The sequence below is a fragment of the Corvus hawaiiensis genome, chromosome 9 (genome assembly GCF_020740725.1).
Source record: "Corvus hawaiiensis isolate bCorHaw1 chromosome 9, bCorHaw1.pri.cur, whole genome shotgun sequence".
Taxonomy (NCBI): Eukaryota; Metazoa; Chordata; class Aves; order Passeriformes; family Corvidae; genus Corvus; species Corvus hawaiiensis.
In genome coordinates, this window is record NC_063221.1 from 29,906,770 (window position 1) to 29,927,310 (window position 20,541).

The window sequence follows — 20,541 nt, forward strand, 5'->3', positions numbered from 1 at the left end:
CTGACCTCTGTGAGGAAGGGTCTGACATGGGTCAAATCAGCAGGGCTGGCAGATTGTGAGTGATTTGGGTGTCTCTCAAAAGAGGAATGGAATTTCTGTGGCTTGAGGAGTTTTCATCTAAGCAGTTAAAAGTATTGCTAAAATATGACTTTGCAAATTTATCCTGACTTGGTTGGAAGTACGGAAGAGGAAGGAGAAGGGGGAAGGACTAAGGTGACCTAGAAGAAAGTTGGAGCGGGACTTCGGACAAGGGCCTGGAGTGACACTGTCAGAGGGCAGCGTTACATGGGATATTGGGAAGGAATTCTTCCCTGTGAGGGTGGGGAGGCCCTGGCACAGGGTGCCCAGAGAAGCTGTGGCTGCTCCATCCCTGAAAGTGTCCAAGGCTAGGAGGGGCTTGAAGCACCCTGGGATAGTGGAAGGTGTCCCTGCCCATGGCAGGGGGTGGGACTGGATGGCCTTTAAGATCCCTTCCAACCCAAACCAGTCCGTGATTCAATAATGACCTAACTGTGCTTTTCCATTTCCATCACCTTGTTCCTAGAATTGAAGCTGCAGATGACCTCAGTCAGTGTGAGGAATGAACTGACACCAATGTACAAGAAGTAGATACTGGTTTTTTTTCTTGTGGCTTTCTTCTTCCTCTCCCCTTGTATTTATTTGTGGAGGGATGCTGCAGGTTTTCTTCAAAATCACAGGTTATTGTCACCTGCTTCTTTTAAACTTTCTTTTCCATGTAATGCTTTCTCTTTAACATTTCATCTCCCTGCACAGCATAGAGATTTAACTAGAGACTGGAGGCTTCAGCATGTATTCTCTTCTTCCAGCTCTTCATCTCTATTCCATTTCGAGTTTGAATTGAAAAACTAAATTTTTTAAGGCCATAATAGGCTTTTTGAGATCTTCTGTTTGATTTGTATTTGCTTATATTCAGTTCAGCTTGATTGGGGCTGAATCATTTTACCCTCTGGCACCTCTTAGTTAGCATCCATGAAGTTAATTGTTTGCTCTTGATGCTTGTGATTGCAGATAGGTGTTCCTATGGTGCAAAGCCATCCCTGCAAGTGGAGTTTGTGTGTCGGGGACAGCTGTTGGCAGTAAATGATCAGCTGAGGCCTGTGGGGCAGTCTGGTTAAAGTGTGCACATCTGTGGCTCACTTAGGAGCAGCATTGTATTTTTCTGCCTGTGTGGATCATGTGTGGTGATAGAGTCCAGTGTTAAATGCAAAACAAAACAAATACATGATTTTTTTATAAGGCTCACTTCTGTAGGTGCAGCCACATTTGACTTTTGAATGTGGTCAGCTGAATTAAGAACATAACCTGTAAATGAAGGTGAAATAAAGAATCCTTTGACAAATACTTAGAAACTAGCTGAAAGATGGTTCTGACAAAGTCTTCCTGAAGCCAGTAAGGTAAGTTTGAATGTAACCCTCACTAAAAAGGAAAATAATTCCTGGTTACTGGTTCTTTTAAAATAATAAATTAAATTCACTCCTTTTGCTGTTATTTCCTTAGATTTCTTAATTTACAATTTTCTTACAAAACATTATTGCAATAGTTTTTTACTTCTGTAGTTGCAGGTAAATTTTTGTGCAGTTTAATAAGCAGGTTCTGTACATTTGGTGACTTTGGCTGAAAAAATTGGGTGTTCATTGCCTGCATGCATAGGTAGTTCTGGGAGGTAGATGCCTGCATGTGACTTGAAAGTGGGGGTACATAACTCCTTCCCGTGGGAACTATTTTGCTGCAGGTGTTTGTCAGTACAACACAACTGTACAGATATCTCTGAGGTGGCAAACCAGTGTTTGAGCAGTGCGAAGGCAGCTCGAACACAGCAGTGCAAAAACTGCAGAGAATGGTTGTCCAGCTCTAGAAGTAGCCTGTTATTATTTTTTTTCCCTAGAGATAGCAGAAGAAAAAAAACGTTGTTTACTAATTTCTGGCTGAAAATGTTATTGTAGCTTGTGCCAAAACGAAAGGATGCATGTTATGTTTTCCTCATACTAATGACATTACGAACCAGCTATTTCTAAAAAATACTAGTCCTATTAAATCAGAGATGCTGAAGTTTTTTGTTTATTCTAAGTGGGTGGGGGATGTTGGACTGGGGGTAAGTATTTGCTTGGTAACTGCCTCCAAATGAAGTGCAGTCTTCTATACTCAGTTTTCCCAACTCTGCTCTTAATGTCATGTTTAAGAGCAAAGAAGAGCCTCCCTTCAGGAAAAAAACCCAAACCATGTAGTGACTGTTTAGCATATCATTCCTCTGCCATTAACAACTAAAATCAATAGTCTGTGAGAAGTTTTTTTTTTCTGGCAGTGAGTGATCTTCCTGTATGTTACAGTTCACATCCTCAGTTAGAGCTGCTGTTTGATCCATCATCCTTCTTCCTTCTGTACACCTGTGACTTGCAGCTACCAGTGGGATCATTTGCAGAAGCAATTAAAACCTCTTCCCCTGGCAGTGGGGGGAAGGATAGTGGATGCAGTGATGTTAGCTTGGCAGCAGCTCCTTTGCTGGTGCATGTCTTCTTCACTGCTTGCTGCCCTTGCAGCTGGCTTTTTGTCTTGTTGAATGTGACTGAATATTTTTCCATTAAAATGAGTAATAAATTCTGTGTTAAATGAGAATGACTCCAGGCTGTTGAGTTTGGAACTGAACTCTTGTTTAGAATTGTTTATAAATGTTTCAACACTCTGTGTTATCACAATCCATACACAGTGCAGACACACATGCATAAGTTGTACTTCAGCCTGGATTTGGCTTTTAACTGTAGTTGCTAATCAGGCAGAAGTGCCATTTAGAAACAGCATTCACAGCTGGGAGATTTGAAGCACCTGCACCTCTGAGCATGTCCTGCTTGGTCTGTCTGCCCTCCATGTCTCTCCTCTCCTCTGCAGTGGGACAAGGCTCCCAGCAGGCACACACTGTCCTCCCTGCCTTGTTCCAGCTTCTCCAGCTCTGATTTCATGTGCCTGCTCTCTGCCTCTGCAGCCCTTTCTGGCCTGGGCCCTGGTGCTTGCCTGCCTGTGGTGCCATGCCTGGGATGCCTCAGGGATTTAAGGATACTTGCACCAGTGTCTCGGTGGTGCAGGCGGTTTTCTCCCCCTTCAGCAGCAGCCTTACTCCAAGAATTTACTTTCCAACCCCTTCTCTCCCCCCCCGCCCCAGTTCCTGACTCTGATAATTCAGTCAGTTAATCTTTTACCAGTTACAGTGCAAGTTGTGTCAAAATCGATCAGTTTGCAGCCATGGCTCTGGCAAGGATGGAATTTGTGCTCATGGCCTATCTTGGGTGTGTGGGAATAGCTCTATCACATGGCTTGGCATCCAGTCTGAAGTGTGGGAGATCCAAGCTGTAAATCCTTGCTTTGAGTTGGAGCAGGGCATGGGACATGAGTTTTTAGATCCCTGTGAGTGTGTGTATTAAGTATTCCATTGTTCCCTTTCTTCCTTTCACACAATGTGCATTTGTTTTCTGTGATTTAGAAAAAGACACCCTATGTGTGTATTTTCAGTCCAATTAAGAAATCCCTCATTTTCCCTTCTTGCCTAGGAAGATTAAAATACATTGCACTACATAATTCTTAAACTCTTGTCCCCAGGTGTTTGGGATTATCTATAAAAATCTCAAAAAATCATTCTGTGGAGGTGTAGCTGTTAAAATAACCCAAAGCAATCAGAGAGAGAGAGATGAAGAAAGGGTACCCCATAAGTAACTCTGGAAAGCAGAAAGATTGTGTGAGTTCCTTTGCAAGTGAGTTTGGAGGGTGAGTCGCAGGATGTGAACACAACATTGGGAACGTTCCTGGATCTTTTCCACAATCCTTTTAATGTGGTCACAGACTCCTGACTGGGTGAAAATAAATCTGAATTAACTTCAGTGAGTGTCGAAAACATGGAGACTTTAAATTTGTTTGGAAAAAGCATCAGAGTATGCTACGATTTTTTTGTCTCTACTAATTAGTGATGACACAGCATCAAGATGGCAAAAAATGAATCATTTGGATGTTCATGAAACAAAGTATTTTGAGTGTCACTAACATGTGGCTTTTGGGAATTCTTGAAGTAATAGAATAAGGATCCAAGGAGTATCTTTGATGAAACAGATTTGTTTGAAGAAGACAGTTATTCTTAATCCAGTTTCTTTCCTGATTAAAGTAACAGCCAGACTGCTCCTGTTCCTTCTTGAAGGCTGTCAGGTGTGTTAACAATATGTAATGGCTTTTATTATCAAAATAATCAGGCTGAATGATCTTTGGGCTAAACTGTGGAGCACCTTGGCATTCACTTAGGAAGTTAAATTTATGTGAGTAGCAACCACCTATGTCTGGGAGGTGACCTAAACCTGAGTGGTCAGGAACAGACATCCAAAAGTTGTGTGTTTTATATTAAAAAATTGTAATCAGAGCATTTCTTTTTAGAACTCAATAGAAACCCAGTAAGTTTTAGAAGCTTTTCAAGGTCTAAACTCCAAGTTTTAAGACAGATTCTTTGCATGACCCAAGACTAAACAAAATTTTGCTTTTTTGTACTAACCCAGTTGCACTGTAGTTTCTCGAATTCATAGATTCCATTTCAGCAGCTTTCTGGACTTGAAAGATTTTGGGTTGATATCAGAGTATCTGAATTAAGTTACAGAATCGTAGAATCACAGAATGAATGAGGTTGGAAGGGACCTCAAAGCCCATCTCATTCCAACCCCTGCCATGGGTTGCCACTCTTCCAGGTTGCTCCAAGCCCCATCCAAACTGGCCTTGAACACTTCCAGGGATGGGCACCCTGTGCCAGGGCCTCAGCACCCTCACAGGGAGGAATTTCAAGAGCCAAATATTATTTCTTAAAATGGAATCGTGTTCTCTTTTAGTTCAGCCTGTACATTCTTGACACTGCATGGAATTAATTTTTGCTCCAGAAAAACCCCAGCAAGGATTTGTGTTTCTAAGGCAGGAGCTGATCTTAAGTGAGAAAACTTTGCCCTTTTCAATTATTTAAAATGCTGGTGGAGGTTTTTCAAGCAGTCTTCCCATGGAAGTTTGATTTGTGACCCTTGTGGGCTTTTATTTAGTTTTGATATTCTTTACTTATTTTAATCTACTGAGGTGAGAGGTGACTGTTGGGATTGCTTTGCAGGACAGTGATGCTCACTGTCTGTCACACTGGAATACAGCATTACTCCAGGGAAAACTTTCTTCCCGTTCATCATGGTCTGATAGCTGGATGGTGCGGAGATTGTTTGTGGAAAAGTAGTTTTGAGAATATGCATTGCTAACATAAGCTAAAATCAGATTGAGCTTTGGAGATGAAAACAAGGAATAGAGCCTGGCCCAGGTGATAAGATCAGCCTTTTGTGATGTCTTCTTGCTTTCTGGACCATCATCTCTGTGCAGAGAACAGTGGTAGAAACTTTTTGTAAATGATTTTTTTTGGTAGAAGAGATTTTTTTTAGGAGTTTGGAAATGTTGTGTAGCTTTTTGGAAAGCCACGTGATCTGCAGGCTTTGTCTGTGTGCTCACAGAGCTCCTTGTTTTCTTCCTATGCATATAATTAACAAATACTAAATTTTAAATCTTAAATTTTAAATATTTTCAAACGGTTTATTTTAGAAAATAGAACATTTTTCAGGCAAATGTTTTTTGATAATGTTGTTGACTTTGAAACTGCTCTGACACGGAGCAGCTGATGGGGAACAGAGACACCCCAGGTTATTGATCTGAAACTTGTGCCTCCGTGGACTCCTCATGGGGAACTTTGCTTATGATCAGTCTGTGGTGGGGGAAAGGCTCAGTTCTCCAGGCAGTAAATCAGAGAGTAGAGCTGTCTGGATGATCAGAACACTGGGTTTAAAAAAATTGTCCTTTTAACCTAAATATCAGGGTTTTAATTACATTAAAATAAGGACATGACCATGCCTGACCTCTAATACCTGCCTTTCTAAACATATTTTTATTAGAACTTGCCAGAATCGTGGGAGAAGGTTGGCTACTTCTTTGATCTTCCGGATTTCTTATCTTGGAAAGCCACAGGTGTCACTGCAAGGTATGTTAATTATAACAGTATGATTTTGTCTCTTTTCTTATGTACATTTCTGCTTTAATTCATTCTGACTGGACCTGCTGTTATGTACATCTGTCTGTAATTCAGCTAGCCCCAAAACATCTTGAACCTATCTCCTGCCTCCATCGTGCATTCCTGAACACAGTTGTTCCTGGGAGCAGTGGAATTCACAGATACAGTATGTTGCTGCAAAATGTCATTTTGGAGCATGAATGTGATTGCTGGAGTTTCTGTTAAATACATTTCCAATAAGTCTTTGAAATCTATTTTTGTTGACAAATTTACTGACTTTTTTGAGAATTGGAAGTGTGCACTTCTTTGCCATGTGGGAGGGATCGGGTAAAATCTTAATTTAAAATGGTCACTTCACTGTAAAACATGGCAGCTGTGCTGCTCCCCAAAAGCACCCTGGAATCCTTGCTGAGCAGTTGAACAAAACCCTCTGAGACAACCCCTTAAAAACCTGAATTACAGTGACCAACACAGGTGAAGAGCATTTGCAGATCCTTGTGAGAAGTGAGGGACAGTATTATTTATTTCAAATCATGCCCAGTTCAGTGCAGCTCACAGTTATTTCCATAGCAGTTTGTGGAGTGGAATCTGTGCAAAATGTAGTCTCAGATGAAAGCTGGCCACAGAATAGTTTTAGTCTCTATGGAAATGAGATATCTTCCCATAAGATATAGTTCTTTTTATTTGAGTGCTCTATTTCTCCCTAGTTAGCCTTCCTGATTGACAGCTATTGTTAGAGCATTATCTGTTCTATATTCCTTGCATTATACAGCAGGGAAGTGCTATGATTGACTTTAAAAAGTCAAGAAGAGGGGTTGTGCAAGGACTTGCCAGATGATAATTGATAAATGGTATCTTAAATCTTCCTCCTTTGGACTTTCAGTCAGATTTTGCTGTCTAACTCTGAGTTATGTAACAGAAGAACAACTTGCACCCCACAGATCTTGCAATCTAAACAGTCCTGTCACCTGACCCAACTCTACCTTCAAGAGGATAAATCCCAGGCTCCCAGATGATATTCCAAGGTCTGCATCTTGTGAAAGGACTCAGGACTTTGATTCAGCATTAGCACCCTTTGGTCAGGGCATGAGGTGGAGGAGGCTCTGAAAAGGGAGGGCACAGTGATCCTGACAGCTCCATGGTTCTGCCTGGCTTTGGCTTCGTGTTCTTGGCTGCAACTTCCTGGGGGTGAAGCAGAGAATCTCTCTTAAAAAAATAGAGTTGCAGAGGATTATACTCAAAAGCTGAGATGCCTGAATTTAGACAGGCAAGTTAATTTCCTTAGCAATGGCAATGTGATTATTCAAAATCTTTTAATTGTATTGATGAAGGTTGTAAGGGAGAAAGGAATGTTGGGAAAAGACTCTCTGGATAAAGTCTTCCCTCACACTTTGGCTGAGAGTCTTCTGTTTTGAATAAAATAGCTCCTTGTTCATTGCTGTCTTTAATGTGCTCCCCAAAATTAAGCCCATTGTTTTGATTCTAGTGGATTGTCTTGTAGGGTAACAAAGGAAGAAGAAAAAGACAGGAAAAGAGGGACAAGAAGCATTTTGCTGGAATCAAACCTAATTTTTTTCCCTTTCTCTGCTTTACCCCATGCACACCCGTTTTCTGAGAATTTTCTTGTAGGTTGGTGAAGTCAAGTCATTTGTCCTGCATATACTCATAACACAAGGGAAGTGTGAATTTATCAAGTATGAGATTCTTACCTCTTACCACCCTTTCTCCCTTTGAGCACAAAGGAGTCTATTCACAGGGCAAAACACAGTGTTAGTCACTGTGAATCATACAGAACTTGGCCCTGATAAAAGAAGGATTTATTTTTTAAAAAAATTGTTTTGGTGAGGAGGATTTTACCAAAATAAATGCAATTCTGAAGGCACTGTTATACAAAAGACCTTGCTTCGTTAAATTTTTAAGGGGCTCTCTAAAACATTTTGTATGTATTTGACATTTAGAAATTATGTAAAGTCTTTTTGCCTTCAGTGAGGTTGCTGTGCACAAAGTTAAGTAGTGTGTGAGATCAGAGTTTGACATGTTTGAAAAAGCAGTTCTTGATGTGTGTTTCTAAGTATGAAATCCTTTGTCTTTCACCTTTAATTCTGCTGGCTTGAACTGTCTTGTTGCCAAGTTTTTTTTCCAGTGGACCTATAGTAAACAATAAATGTTTCTTACCTCCAGGGTGGAGGCTCAAACATCATCTAGGATTTTTTACCTCCTGGCTTTGAAATTGCTCTGTATCTCACTGAACAACATCCACTCATCAGTTGCAAAGGATGAGTTCCAAATTGTTGATTCCCTTTGTTCTTGGAAAGCTGTTGCCTGTAATGCTCCATATTTAATATGGTTATGTTTTATTATTTCTGCTTTGGGCTGGTGATTGACCATTGACTCGTCCTGAACGATCCAGGCATGGTCATGCTGACTATTCTGCATTAAAAAAAAAGTTACTGACAGCTCTTCAGTTAAAAAATTGAAACCTGGAACTTCTCAGCTTTGCTCCCCAATGCTGCAACAATGAGTGTTGGTTTTGCCACTTGAATACTCGGTTGTCTTCTCCCAGAAGTGCAGTGGTGGAGAGGAGGAGCTGTTCTGTGACAGACTCTTAGCAGTGCTTTTCAGAGGCTCAGCACTTCTGCTCGTGGTGAGTGTGACTCACTGCTCTCCCTCCCCCATCCACAACTTCTGGTAACCTTTCCTTTATATGGTACTTTGGGTACAGCTGTCTTAATAAAATCTAAACTCCTCTCTGGTTTAGTTATAGGCTACTGTGTTATGGATGGGGAATTCTTACCAGAGATGCACATCTGTAATCTTAGTGTGTTTCTGGAGTCCTGTGTAGGATTACATTGCAGATAAGAATAGGGCTGAGCTGTTAAACTGGGTGGAATCCACACACAAATTTCTCCAAGGTCATATGTATTTAGACCCAAAATGCTGCTTCAGGGCAACTTCCAATCATAGGCAACTCAATCACTGCAAAATGAGCTAGTCTGTACTGGAATTTAAGATGAATTCTAACAAAAGAGAGATTAGACCTGTGAAAGAGGATTTGGAAACATAAGGAATAATGTCAGGCTGACATTATTGAGATAGAAGGTGTCCAGCATTGTGCTACAAGCCACCTCTCAAAATTACCAAAAAAGTTGGAACAAATGGAATATTTGTGCAGGATATTTTTTTTATCTTATACTCTAGATATGTTAATATCTGGGGAGGGTAATGTGCTATCTAGTAGAGACTTCATCTCAGCTATGAATTTGACCCAAATAATTTTCTTGTGAAAATACTTGTCCAGTCAGTCTTCAGCTGCTTGCCATCATGACATGGGAAAGGGTGGAACAGCTGTTTCATATACTTCACTTTTCTAAATGATCTCCTTCCAACAGATCTCAGGATCATGAGTTTCTCGGTTTTATAAGAAAGAAATTCATACTGTTTATGGTAGTGATGGACTACAAAGTGAAAAGCAAATGCTTGTAGTTGATAAAAAGCATTACTGGGAAGCACATGAGTAATATTTGTCTGTATCTCTGTGAGAGAGGGGGATCTCTTTTCAGTATACAGTCTTATTTTCAAGAAAAAGATACTTGACAAACTGTTTTCTTTCATTTATGAGTTCCTTGGCCTGTGCACATTTAAGTAGCTGGCTCTTTATGTTAAGCAGTGACTGATTCCTTAAAGTTTATTTGTAACTTGTTGCTTGTAATTAGGGCTTGAGATGGCTCCCTTGAACTGCTGGACTTGCAGAGAACTGCCTGGATGTTGTCACAGTTGACGCAGAGTCCACTGGGATGAACAGGAGTAGAGTCTGGTCCCTTGTTGAATTGTAGTGAGGGAAGCTTGTAATAGAACAATAAAGCCAAGGAGGTGCTCTAGAATCCAAGAATCTGGATTCAGATCTCTACCCTGTGATGTTCCTTGTGTGATTTGGAGAAGTGAATTAAATCTGTGTCTTTGGAGGTGTAGGGGCAGCTGAATACATTTGAGGATTTGATGTTTGTTCATCCCTGTGTTTGTTCTTCATCTGTTAAACTGATGCATCCACACACTCTTAGGAGGTTGCTTACTTTTACCGCTGTGAGGTCTCTCATGGCTGTGTCAGTGGAGCCCTCACCAAGCATATTACCCAGAACAGGCTGGAAACTCTGAGAAGGGAGAGGGAGTTTGGAAGAGGAGCTTATGTTTAGAGGCGCTGTTGAAAAAACAAACTGGTGCGAGTTAAACGATTATCTGAAGGATGTCTGTGTCTTTTTCAAGGATTGGGCAATCCTTTCAGAGAGATGTGGTAACTGCAGCAGCACAGACACCACTTTTTGGGGCCAGCTGCCCTTCCCTTCCTTCCTAGCCCTGCCGTGACTAATGGATACCCTTTGGCTGGGATCTGGCATTTGGATTCCTGTTGATATTTTGTGCCTACTTCAAAAGATGCCCAGTCTAAAAATCAGGCCTGTCTCTGGAAAGAAGGGGCCTAGGGAATACTGCAGAAAGCTGTTGTGATTAGTGCTGAGCCCATGGGGCAGTGACAGTATCCTGAATTGCACCCGGGTGTTGTGTCCTGTTTATGACATGAAACCCAAGACTTCAGACTTGCAGACTTGTTTAGAGAAGTCTCTGGAGAAGGGAGAATTATCTTGAAAGGCTGGTTGGGAGGGGAGGGATGGTGTTTTTGTGGATTGGACAAAGTACCATGCATTTCTTGTCATAGAGCCAAAAGCAAGTGTCCCTGTGATGGTATGTTTGCCAAATGAGAGAATTCTACTGCTATCAGGCTTTTAATAAATTCAAAACATGTTCTTTGGAGACTGGTGACACACAGACTGATCCAGAAAATAGGAAATGTGTAGCTGGAAAAGTTATCAGGACTGTGAAGGGCAGGTGCGATGTGGGCCATTACTGTTAGATATTTTTTAAAAAAACTTAAAAACGATATGTCCTTGAGTCTACCAAGCAATCTGAAAGAGTTCTGTGTGCTAAAGGAGAAAATTGTCAGCAGGTCTTGTTAATGTTAGCCAGGAAGCACACAGGCAAACAGGAAGCTTTAGCTATTGTTATTGTACAAGTGCCCTTTACAAAATATTAGCAAAAGAAGCTTAATGTGTTTTCCACAAGAACAGGAGCCCTTCAGAGTGTCTCACTGTATCTGCCCAGTGAAGAAAAACTGCACTGTCCCCGTCCAACAACTTCGGACATACATTGAGAGGTTGCGCTGCAGAGGCTTGCATTCAGATCTTCAAATATTTACTACTTTATTTTTTGAAGTTGTTAGGATTGTTAATTAGCTGTCACAATATCTAGCCCTTCATTTTCTATTATGTTCATTTGCTGCTACAAAAAAAAAACCCAAAAAAACAAAAGCCAGCTAGGTCAGTATAGAAAGGATTGGGGGCAGTGGATGTATTCCTGGCAGTTTGCCACAGAGACACTGAACTGAGCCAACCATGAAGTCATCGTGAACTCAGGGAGTCTCACTAATCCAAGGCAATGTGTCTTAATTTGACAAAGCAAAGGCTGCTTGATAAGCAAGCCCAGCTAGAAATGCTGTGAAACGGGGGTGTTTGTTAAGTGGAGATTGTGGACGAGAAATGTGGTGATATGGAAGGAATCATCTTGGTTTCAGGTCCTTCCTCCCCCAAGCCCAAAGGCAGGCTTGGCTCCCTTCTCCCCTGCAGCTTGGGCTGTGCAGTGGCTTGATGTGAAATTTGAGAAACATATGTAGTTTCCTATTTCAGGAAAATGATCTCAGGGATTGAATGTGTGTTTTGTTGGCTGTTAAGCTCTGATCTTGCCTAGTGTGGTAGTTTGAGAGTGTGTGTGTGTGTGTATGTGAGTATGTGTGTGATGGTTAAAACGTTCTCCAGCACTTTAAAAACATAATAAAAAAAAAAAAAAAATCAGAGTTCATATATTCATTGTTGTTAAAGGTCTTATTTCTTCAGTCTCAAAATGCAGTTAAACGATTATCTGAAGGATAATCCTATCTGACATCCTAAGAAGACTCCTAAAGAACTGTACTGTGTGTATCAGAAAATGTCTTTTATTTTTCCATAATAGTCATTAACATTTACTTGAGCTGAGGAGTGGTGTGCACACAGTTTTCCATCGAAGCAAAGAAGCTGTGTTTAAACAACCATTTCATTGTTGGTCCTGTGCAGAAGCAATGTAGATACTAACTTCTGCAGAACACTGTAATTATTAACTTCTGTGAGGTTGAGATGACAATCTCCCCTTAATAAAGTTCATAAAGAGATGGCTGGGAGTCTGAGATTCCTCTTGCTGACATCCTCACTAACGGTGGGACTGGATAACTGGGCTTCACTGGGGCTGGGGGGGAGTATTGAAGGAAGTTGTGGTATTACAGCCTTAAATTCTGAGGAAAAATGAGACAGAAACCACGGAGGAGTTTGTTGTCTTTCAGTTCTCTTGATCTCATTTTTTTTACAATCATTTCAGTTCTCTTCAGATCCAGGCTGGGTGTTCAGGGTGTTTCTTTTGCATTAGCTCCTGTGAACACCATCAGGGATCAGATCCTCATGGTACAAGGGATGTAATAAACAATCTGTCATCTCCTTTGAACTCTTCCTTATGTGAAACCCCATGGAAAGCCCCCTTGTCCCTTGTGAGATTGGGTCTCTGTTCAGCCAGAGCTGTGTAACAATTGCTTCCTTGCATAAATTTGAACCAGATAAGGAAATAGCCATGTTTATGGACTCCTGGGTCATTTACAGCCCCAGCAGTGTTTTGGTGTGCACATATATAATGCATGTATTCACAGTAAATTCTTAAAAACCACCCCCCTGAAAACAATAACATTCCAGGGGCGTTCTCATCCAGGGAAGGGAAAGAAAGCTATGTAGCATGAAGTCTGTGCATTGTGTGTGTACATACAGTGCTCAGAAGTATTAAAACTCACAGAAATTTATTATCCCATAAGGGGCTCTTTTGTCTTTCCTTCTTTTTTTTGTTTTTAAAAAAACCTCCAGATCTTTACTCCTCTGTAATACCTTGCATATGAAAGAACCTTAATAAATTCAGCCCTTAAATGTGCTCTTAAGCAAGAAAGTGGCATTGTTATTTTATAGCTGGGAAAAGAGCCATATAATTTGAAGGGTAACGTTCTTTAAGTGTTAAGCTGGGCATCCAGCTTTCTGTCTTAACTTGCAGTGAGAATTAGGTGTCGTATTCCATAGGCATTTTCACAGGTCACACTATAAATTATTTATTCTGGACCAATTCTTCCTCCAGACTTCCCAAACAAATGCTTTTCACCACTGGAGTGTTCCTCCTCTCCCTCTCACTGTAATACATGGCTGTAACAACAGTCTTGGCCTGGAGGGCAGTTTACCTACAGGTTTGCTTTATTTTTTTTGGCTGGCTCTCTAAATCTGCTTAATGTTAGTAACTTTCACTGGGAATTCTCGGCGTGCTTTAGGATGACACTGATGGTGTCAGGGTAGATTTACATTATCTTTTTAAAGTAGCATTAGCTCGACTAGGACTTTTTCTCTTATTTGTTTTAGAATTCATGTTCTCCAGAGAGGAGCCTTTTAACTGTGAAGTGTAAATAACCTGACAAGGAAGACTTCAAAAGAAAATGAGTCTTTGTCCATGGCAGTGATACCAAGCTTGCCAACTCCGTAACCTTTAAAACAGAGCACTTTTTATGCTTGACCTGTCATCTGCCTATAAAAATAATCTTAGATCAATGATACAGTGCTTTCAAGAATGTGTCTGAAGAAAGCAGACACTTCTATGTATGTGTTCTGTCATTTCTTCATTGTGATAGACCATCTGCTGCTTAACTCTCAGTAGGATCTGGTTATTGATTCGGTGTAAGAGCCTGGCTCTGCCTTTTGCTTGCACTGAGGTGATGAACACTTTTACTGCAGCTTGCAAATTGATGCTGCCAGATAGCCAGCCCGATATTATATAAATATATAATGTGTTATATGAAATCACCAAGGGTTTGTTTTTGCCTTCCCCCATTCTTTATTCCAGTGCCATTCCATTAAGCTGTTCATTAGATGAAAGGTTGTAATTCAGTCTTCAGTGGATGAAATGTATATGTACTTATGGAATCAAAGACATTCCAAGAAAGGTTGTTTATTTTCTCACTACCTTCTTTAATTAAATGTCGATGGTAGGATTCTGACTTTCTGACTTCAGAGAAACAGATGAAACAATAATGCTTGCAGTGTGATCCAGCAGGGATGACTGGAGTTAGGCTTCTTGGTTGTTGGACACTGCATGCATAGGAAACTTAATTCTCCTGTGGATAGGAGAGTTGGAATTTCAGATTTCACCATGGCTGTTAGTTTAATTTGAAAGTGAAGGGGAAGTTCTGGAAGTTATATGTTTTATATTTTACTATTATGTAACTTCAGATAATATGTCAGCTTGCTGACACTCAGCTTTAAACTGGAGCTGGGAATCTCAGTTAAACCCGTGTTTGTCCACTTCGTTTTATTTCTAGAGCTCTGTCTCAGACTTGTTACCCTGAGTTCTGAGCCTGCTGCTGTTCTGCATTGTGGATGTATCCTGGGACTCTTTTGAGAGTGGATTAGAAAGCATAGGCATTCCTCAGAGAGCCCATTGCTGTGTTCCCTGGTAGGCTGGGGCTGTCCCAGAGTCACTCCCAGAATCCATATGCCAGTGTTGGAGTAGATGAGAATTAATGGGAGGTGACCCAGCTATTGCCTCTAGTATCCATGCACAAAGAATTTTTGTCAAAGTGGGAAAGAAAGTAGACAAACTGTTCATGCTGTAGGTGGCTGGGAAGAGTTTGAGGATGTGCAGAGAGGTTTGCCTGTTATATCCAAAACTCTCCCCACCCCCAAAGCCCACTTCCATTTATTCATACATAGTACATGGAGTTAGGATGAGGGAAATAACTTTCACTCACTGTAGTTTGAAATAGTTTTGAAACTATTTAGATACTCTCCGTTCAATCCCATTTTCCAAGGTGACCTTGTTCTTCTGAGGAATGAAGCTGGATCTGCACAATAAGGTGTTCTCATATTTAATTAAAACTGAAAGAGGGGGAGAACATGCCACAAAATACAAAGAAAACTCTTTTCCTGTGGTTTCCATCTTCTGAGCTTCCCTCCATGAAACTGTTTGGGAGTTTCTGATGCTGGTTTGTCATTGTATATAAAATACCTCAAACAGACTCCTTGGAGAAAAAGAATCACTGTGATGTAATTTTACTTTCAGGAAAGAAATTGAGTGTTCTTCCTGGCTTCATGGAAAAACTAGGTGTGGTGTTGTCCTGAATTCCTTGTACACAGCATCTGTCCATGATGTTAATACCCATAATGCTTTCATCTCCCTATAAAGAAGGGAAAACAGGGAATGCGTAAGAGCATGATACACTGTTGGCACCTGTTTTTCATGTCCATCCCCTCCCGTGCCATTCTTGCCCTCTATTCCACCCCCAAGCTCTGTGGGCACATGTGCAGTCTGGATTTAGTCTCCTTCATGAATGGCTTCTTTCATGTGCCATCTTGGGGCACGCTGCCCATGAGATAAATATAGATATATAAACATATATATAAAATTTTAGTGTGTGTCACAAAGACAAGTTCTTCAGTGCTCACCATCCCTCATGCTGTTGCCCCAGTAGCATCAGGTGTAAATCTAACAGGGAGGCTCTCCAGAGGGGTTCCAGTTTGTTTAAGACTTTCTGGGTTTGTATATTTTGTCCTGTAGCAGCTCTTCCTTCTGTGTATAAGGACAGTTCATAAACAGATGTTGAATCTCAACATGGTGCCTGCTATTTCCTGCTATTTCTGACCTGCCTGGAACCACACAGACAATCCTTATTCACCCCAGTTAGCTCTACTGGTAATCTACCCAAGTACATTTCCTGCTAACTTCTTTCTTTTTCAGGTTCTCTCTTTAAATGTGGATCAAAGGAAACTTATACCTACTAAAATGTTAAGAGATTTCTGATTGCCCAACCTATCAAGAGACGTATTAAGTAATTAAAGTAGGTGCTCATTTGCTTTGGCACAAACAGAGAAAGGAGGAGGTAGAATATAAAGAATGATGTCCAAACTAGCACAAATTAACCTTGTGACTGTGTTACCTGCTGTGCTGATGGAAATCACTTCAGGCTGATTCAGGCTTCATCCACTATCTCATTTGCTTGTTGGTTTATCTGAAAGGGCCTCTATTTGTGTGTATGTGCATAAAATAGGGACTACAGTTTTACCTCATTAAATGTGAAACTCTGCTTGGAGGAATATTGCTCAAGAAAACCACATCAGGCCAAGGTTTTGAAAATGCAGACTGGTTTAGAGAATGCATTTTAATATATTGAAGCCTCGAGCCATCTACCTCTGCTCCTCAGAGCTCTACCTGAAAACTTTCAGGGCTGAATAATTTAAGGTTTGGGATTTTTTTTTTTTAATTCTTTCTGCAAGAAATACTAGTCTGATGTTTTATTTTCTTAAAGTCTGAACTCCACATAACTTTTTTTCAGAACTGTTTATCCTCACTCCAGACATGAACCTTGGAAAGGTGGCAGAAAAAACAAACAGCTGCTGTGTTTTTGGGCAGTCTGCATTCCTTTAAACTCTCTGAGATCAGACTTGTGCTGAGATTTTCAAATTATTTGTCCTAGGGCTTAACCACTTTCACTCCTGCTTAAAAGTCAGTGAATTTGCCATACTGGTGCTTGTGAGAGCTGTCATGCAGAGCCTTAATGATTCAAGAACTATGAATATATGATGTGTTCTTAGGGCTTTTTATTATTGTTTCATTCAAACTTCACCTACCTCCCTAATCATCTTTCCATTTTTGGACTCCAGTTCTTTTTTTAACTTAAGCACATTGCTTAAGATATTCTAGGGAACTTTGTTTTCATTTTAATTTTGGGGGTAAATTTGATACATATAAAAATGTTATTAATGGACCAAGGTGGAGGTAGTAAAAAAGGCTGCCACATTCCCAAGGCCCAGAGTCAGAAATTACCTGCTCAAGTTTGGGTTTCCTTCACAAGTGGGAGACAGGAAGAAGAGCCACGGGTCCTATGGCAGCATTTTGTGCCCTCTTTATGAGGTCTCCAAAATATGGTCTGTGAAGCTGGTGGATGAGTCAGGACAAGCCAGGCTTGTGTGGTAAAAGAATATTCAATGGTTTGGGCCCTCACGTGGATTTTCCTGCAAGACGTGGAGATGCTACTTCTACTTGTGCCTTTTAAGTAGCCTAAATCCCAAGTGTGTCTTGCAGTGCCTTTCCAGTTCCTGGAACTTCCCTGAGTGCAGAGATTGGTCGTACCAGGTCACTATTCTTGTGAGGTGGGTGTGTTTACTAGCAACTGGAATGGACAAACAAAGCAGTCAGGCCAGCTCTGAAGGGCTTTTCAGTTAACTCTGCTCATTCTTGTCTTTGGGCCCTTTTCCAGCAAAGCACTTAGGCACGTGCTTAAAGTTAAAGCCTGTGCTTAAGTGCTCTGCTGGTCTGGGTCCTTTATTTGCTGTCCAAGCAGGTTGGTATGAACAGGCTGTTGGTTGTAGGAATGTTTGAGGAACTGTTCTTCTTACACTGCTCATTTTCCTTCTGTGAACATTTTGGCCACCTATGGCCCAGAAGATTTAATTTGTCCTTTCAGTATAACACAGAGAACGGTTTGAAAATGGTGTTTGAGAACCATTTGAAAACCTCTAGCAGGTTATTGATTAGTTGACACTGATTATGAAGAAACAGTGTATTTGGAAAAATCAAGGTCAGTCCAACCAGAGGAGTTTTCATCTAATGTTTTGCTGGCAGCATTTGTCATACGACAAAAGCATCTTCAGACTGTTCAAGTACTATGGATTCGGTATCCAGAAAATTCTCCTTAAGTAACTGCTGTCTTTTAGGTGGCACTTGTTATTTTTTGATCTGTATGCAGATTTGTTTATTTATTTCTTTCTGGTTTTCACAGCTGCAGTCCAGAGTTTCCTATCTTTGATTTCTGCAGGCCAGCAAGTCTTATGCTGTCCCTCCTCATCATTCCCACACCATCCATGGCAAGTCAGGACAGGAGAACTGAGTTAAATTCAGACCTTGGGAATTCTCTCTGGGTCTTGCAGCAGTGAAAGCTGGCCTTTCACCTCTAGGGCCATTTTTGGACACCAGGGAGTTGATTTTCTTTGTGCTTTTCTTTGTGAGGGTGCAAACTGCTTTGCAGCAATGAAAATGGCAGAATGTGCAGCCTGATATTGCTGACCTAACTGTGGAGGTAGCAAGGAAAATCCATATGGGATAAGCCAAGCACAATCCTGCAGTTGCTTATGCAGACACGTGACTTACAGAAATGCCCCAGCTGACGTCAGAGACACTTTTTGTTCAGGTCAAGTTACTCACACCCACGTCTCTTTAGGACCAAGCTCATAAATAAATAGTTTACAAAATGGCCTTTAGAAATGTCATTCTTAATTTCTCTCAAATAACAATGTAGAGGCTCTCTGTGAACAGTGATCTTTTTAATTCCATCGTTTAGTTTGGTAAAACACAAATGTGGGAATTCTTTTTGGTTTTTGTTTCATTAGAAACATATACACCATTAAAGAGGGAATAAAGCATTCCTTTTTAAAGGCATCTAACACAGAGATTTTGAATTGACTTTTAGTCCATTCTTCTCTGTGCTTGCAGCATTTGTGAGTGTATTTTCTGCAAGTAATGCAGTGTAATTCAAGTTCCAAGAAAGGGAAAGACAAATATTTTAGTGTTGTTAGGGCCGCATGAAAGGGTTCATTAGAGTTTAGAGCAGTGGTAAAACTCCACCCTGCTGGTTCAGCCTCACCTTTCCCAGTGCTCAGTGTGAGACAAGCTCAGGCAGTACCTGGGAGGCTGAGCTCTGGCTCTGAGAGCTCTGGGGATGTGCATTCCCAGGTGAAGTTGTTTTTAAGATTTAAATGAACATAAAAACCAGTCATGTTCACCTTCCTTGTGTAACAGGCTAAAGCATCTGAAATTAGAGGAGCTTTATTTTATCTGAAAATAAAGATTAACAGCTTTCTTTTAGCCACTCTCCCAAGAGCCCATGGGTTGATCTGGTTGGTTGTTAGAACAGGTCAAATGAAGTTTATTTAGTGCAGTCCCTTCTCTTTGGCAGTGGCAGCAGAGATGCTTTCAGAGGAAACAGGGAGAGAGGAATCCTAGAACTGACAACACGTTAGCATCCTTCTGGGGACAGTGCTTTGAAATCATGCTCAGTTCATGAGCATTTGTATTCCTTTATGTTATTTCTCTGTTATTGTGACTGGAAGCAGTCTAGGTATCCATGTAATGTAGCCTCTTTTTTGTTTTTCTTTTATTTTCCCTTGGTCCCAGCAGTACCTTTTTTCTTTGAATGTCTTTATTTCTGCATCCTGAGGAATAATGACACCGGATTTATCTACTCTGTAGCATTCCTTATTTTCTGCATTGATCTCCATTCCTCTCCCTGCTGACGTAAAGCAGCTGAAATGTTTTTTTCATTCTTACTTTATGGAAATTTATGTGTTCATTTACTCACTTCTGTTACCTGTTTCAGAACTCCTTGGTGGGGTTTTCTTTGGCTGGTTGTCGAAATCCTGCAGCTGTCCAAATATTACTGTTGATGCCTTGGCTTTGTGAGATTTGCTTAAAAAATTACCCTCTTTTTTAGATAAATACAATTACAAAGGGCTGTAAATGCAAACCATAATTATTATTAATTAAAGATGCTCTAGAAATAGATGCACTGCTGCTGTCATTTAAAATATTAAAATACAAGCATACTGTACATATATGATGTATGTGAAATGACCCATCTTGCTTTTCCTTTGATTTAAATCACCTTAAAATCTAACAAAACATGTTTTCAAAAATTGATGCTAATGACTAAATTTTGACTGAATATATAAAGTATTTAGGAATAACTTTATGATTTTAAGAGTTTACGCTGACAGAACTGATTTTTGTGGTGGGAGGTACCAACACAGCTCATTGCCTGAGTAGGAATCTGTAGTGTGCATCTTTGATTCAGGTGCCTGTGGCAGCTGTATCCTGTCATCCAGACTTGAGTAAGACTTGAAGGTGGTTTTCCTGAATAAAGGAGGGCTCAATATTCGAGTTTCGCATGTGAAAGGGGATCAGCCTCCATCAAAATGCAGTTATTAAGACTTTCTTTTATTGCAGTACTCTTGGCAATTTCCCTGCTTCTGTTCTGGTTTCACTTAGGCTTTGTCTGGCCACAAGTGCATGACAGCCGAGGTCCCAGTTCAGCACAGTCTGACTAAGCTGGTAAAAACTCCCATTAACCCCACTGACAGCTCTTCAGGACTTTATACTCGCACATGTGTTCAAGTACTGTGCTAAATTAGACTATCAACAGTTTGATGTTAGGAATATATACATTATTTACTCATGAATTAGTAAAATGTGTCTTCATAGCGAACGTGTGAAGAGATTTCTGGACCAACAGTTCTGTCTCTCAAAATACCACGGGTAGGGCTGTA

At 40.6% G+C, this 20,541-nt stretch overlaps 1 protein-coding gene across 10 annotated transcripts in view; it reads left to right on the forward strand.

Moving 5' to 3' along the window:
* The window catches only part of FGGY (FGGY carbohydrate kinase domain containing), a 254,334-nt gene that overhangs the window by 142,935 nt on the left and 90,858 nt on the right, over positions 1–20,541 (forward strand). For all 10 annotated transcript variants that reach the window (XM_048313093.1, XM_048313094.1, XM_048313086.1 and 7 more), the window contains one exon: positions 5,958–6,043. In XM_048313093.1, coding sequence (XP_048169050.1) covers positions 5,958–6,043 — 86 coding nt within the window. The remainder of the gene's footprint in view (positions 1–5,957; positions 6,044–20,541) is intronic.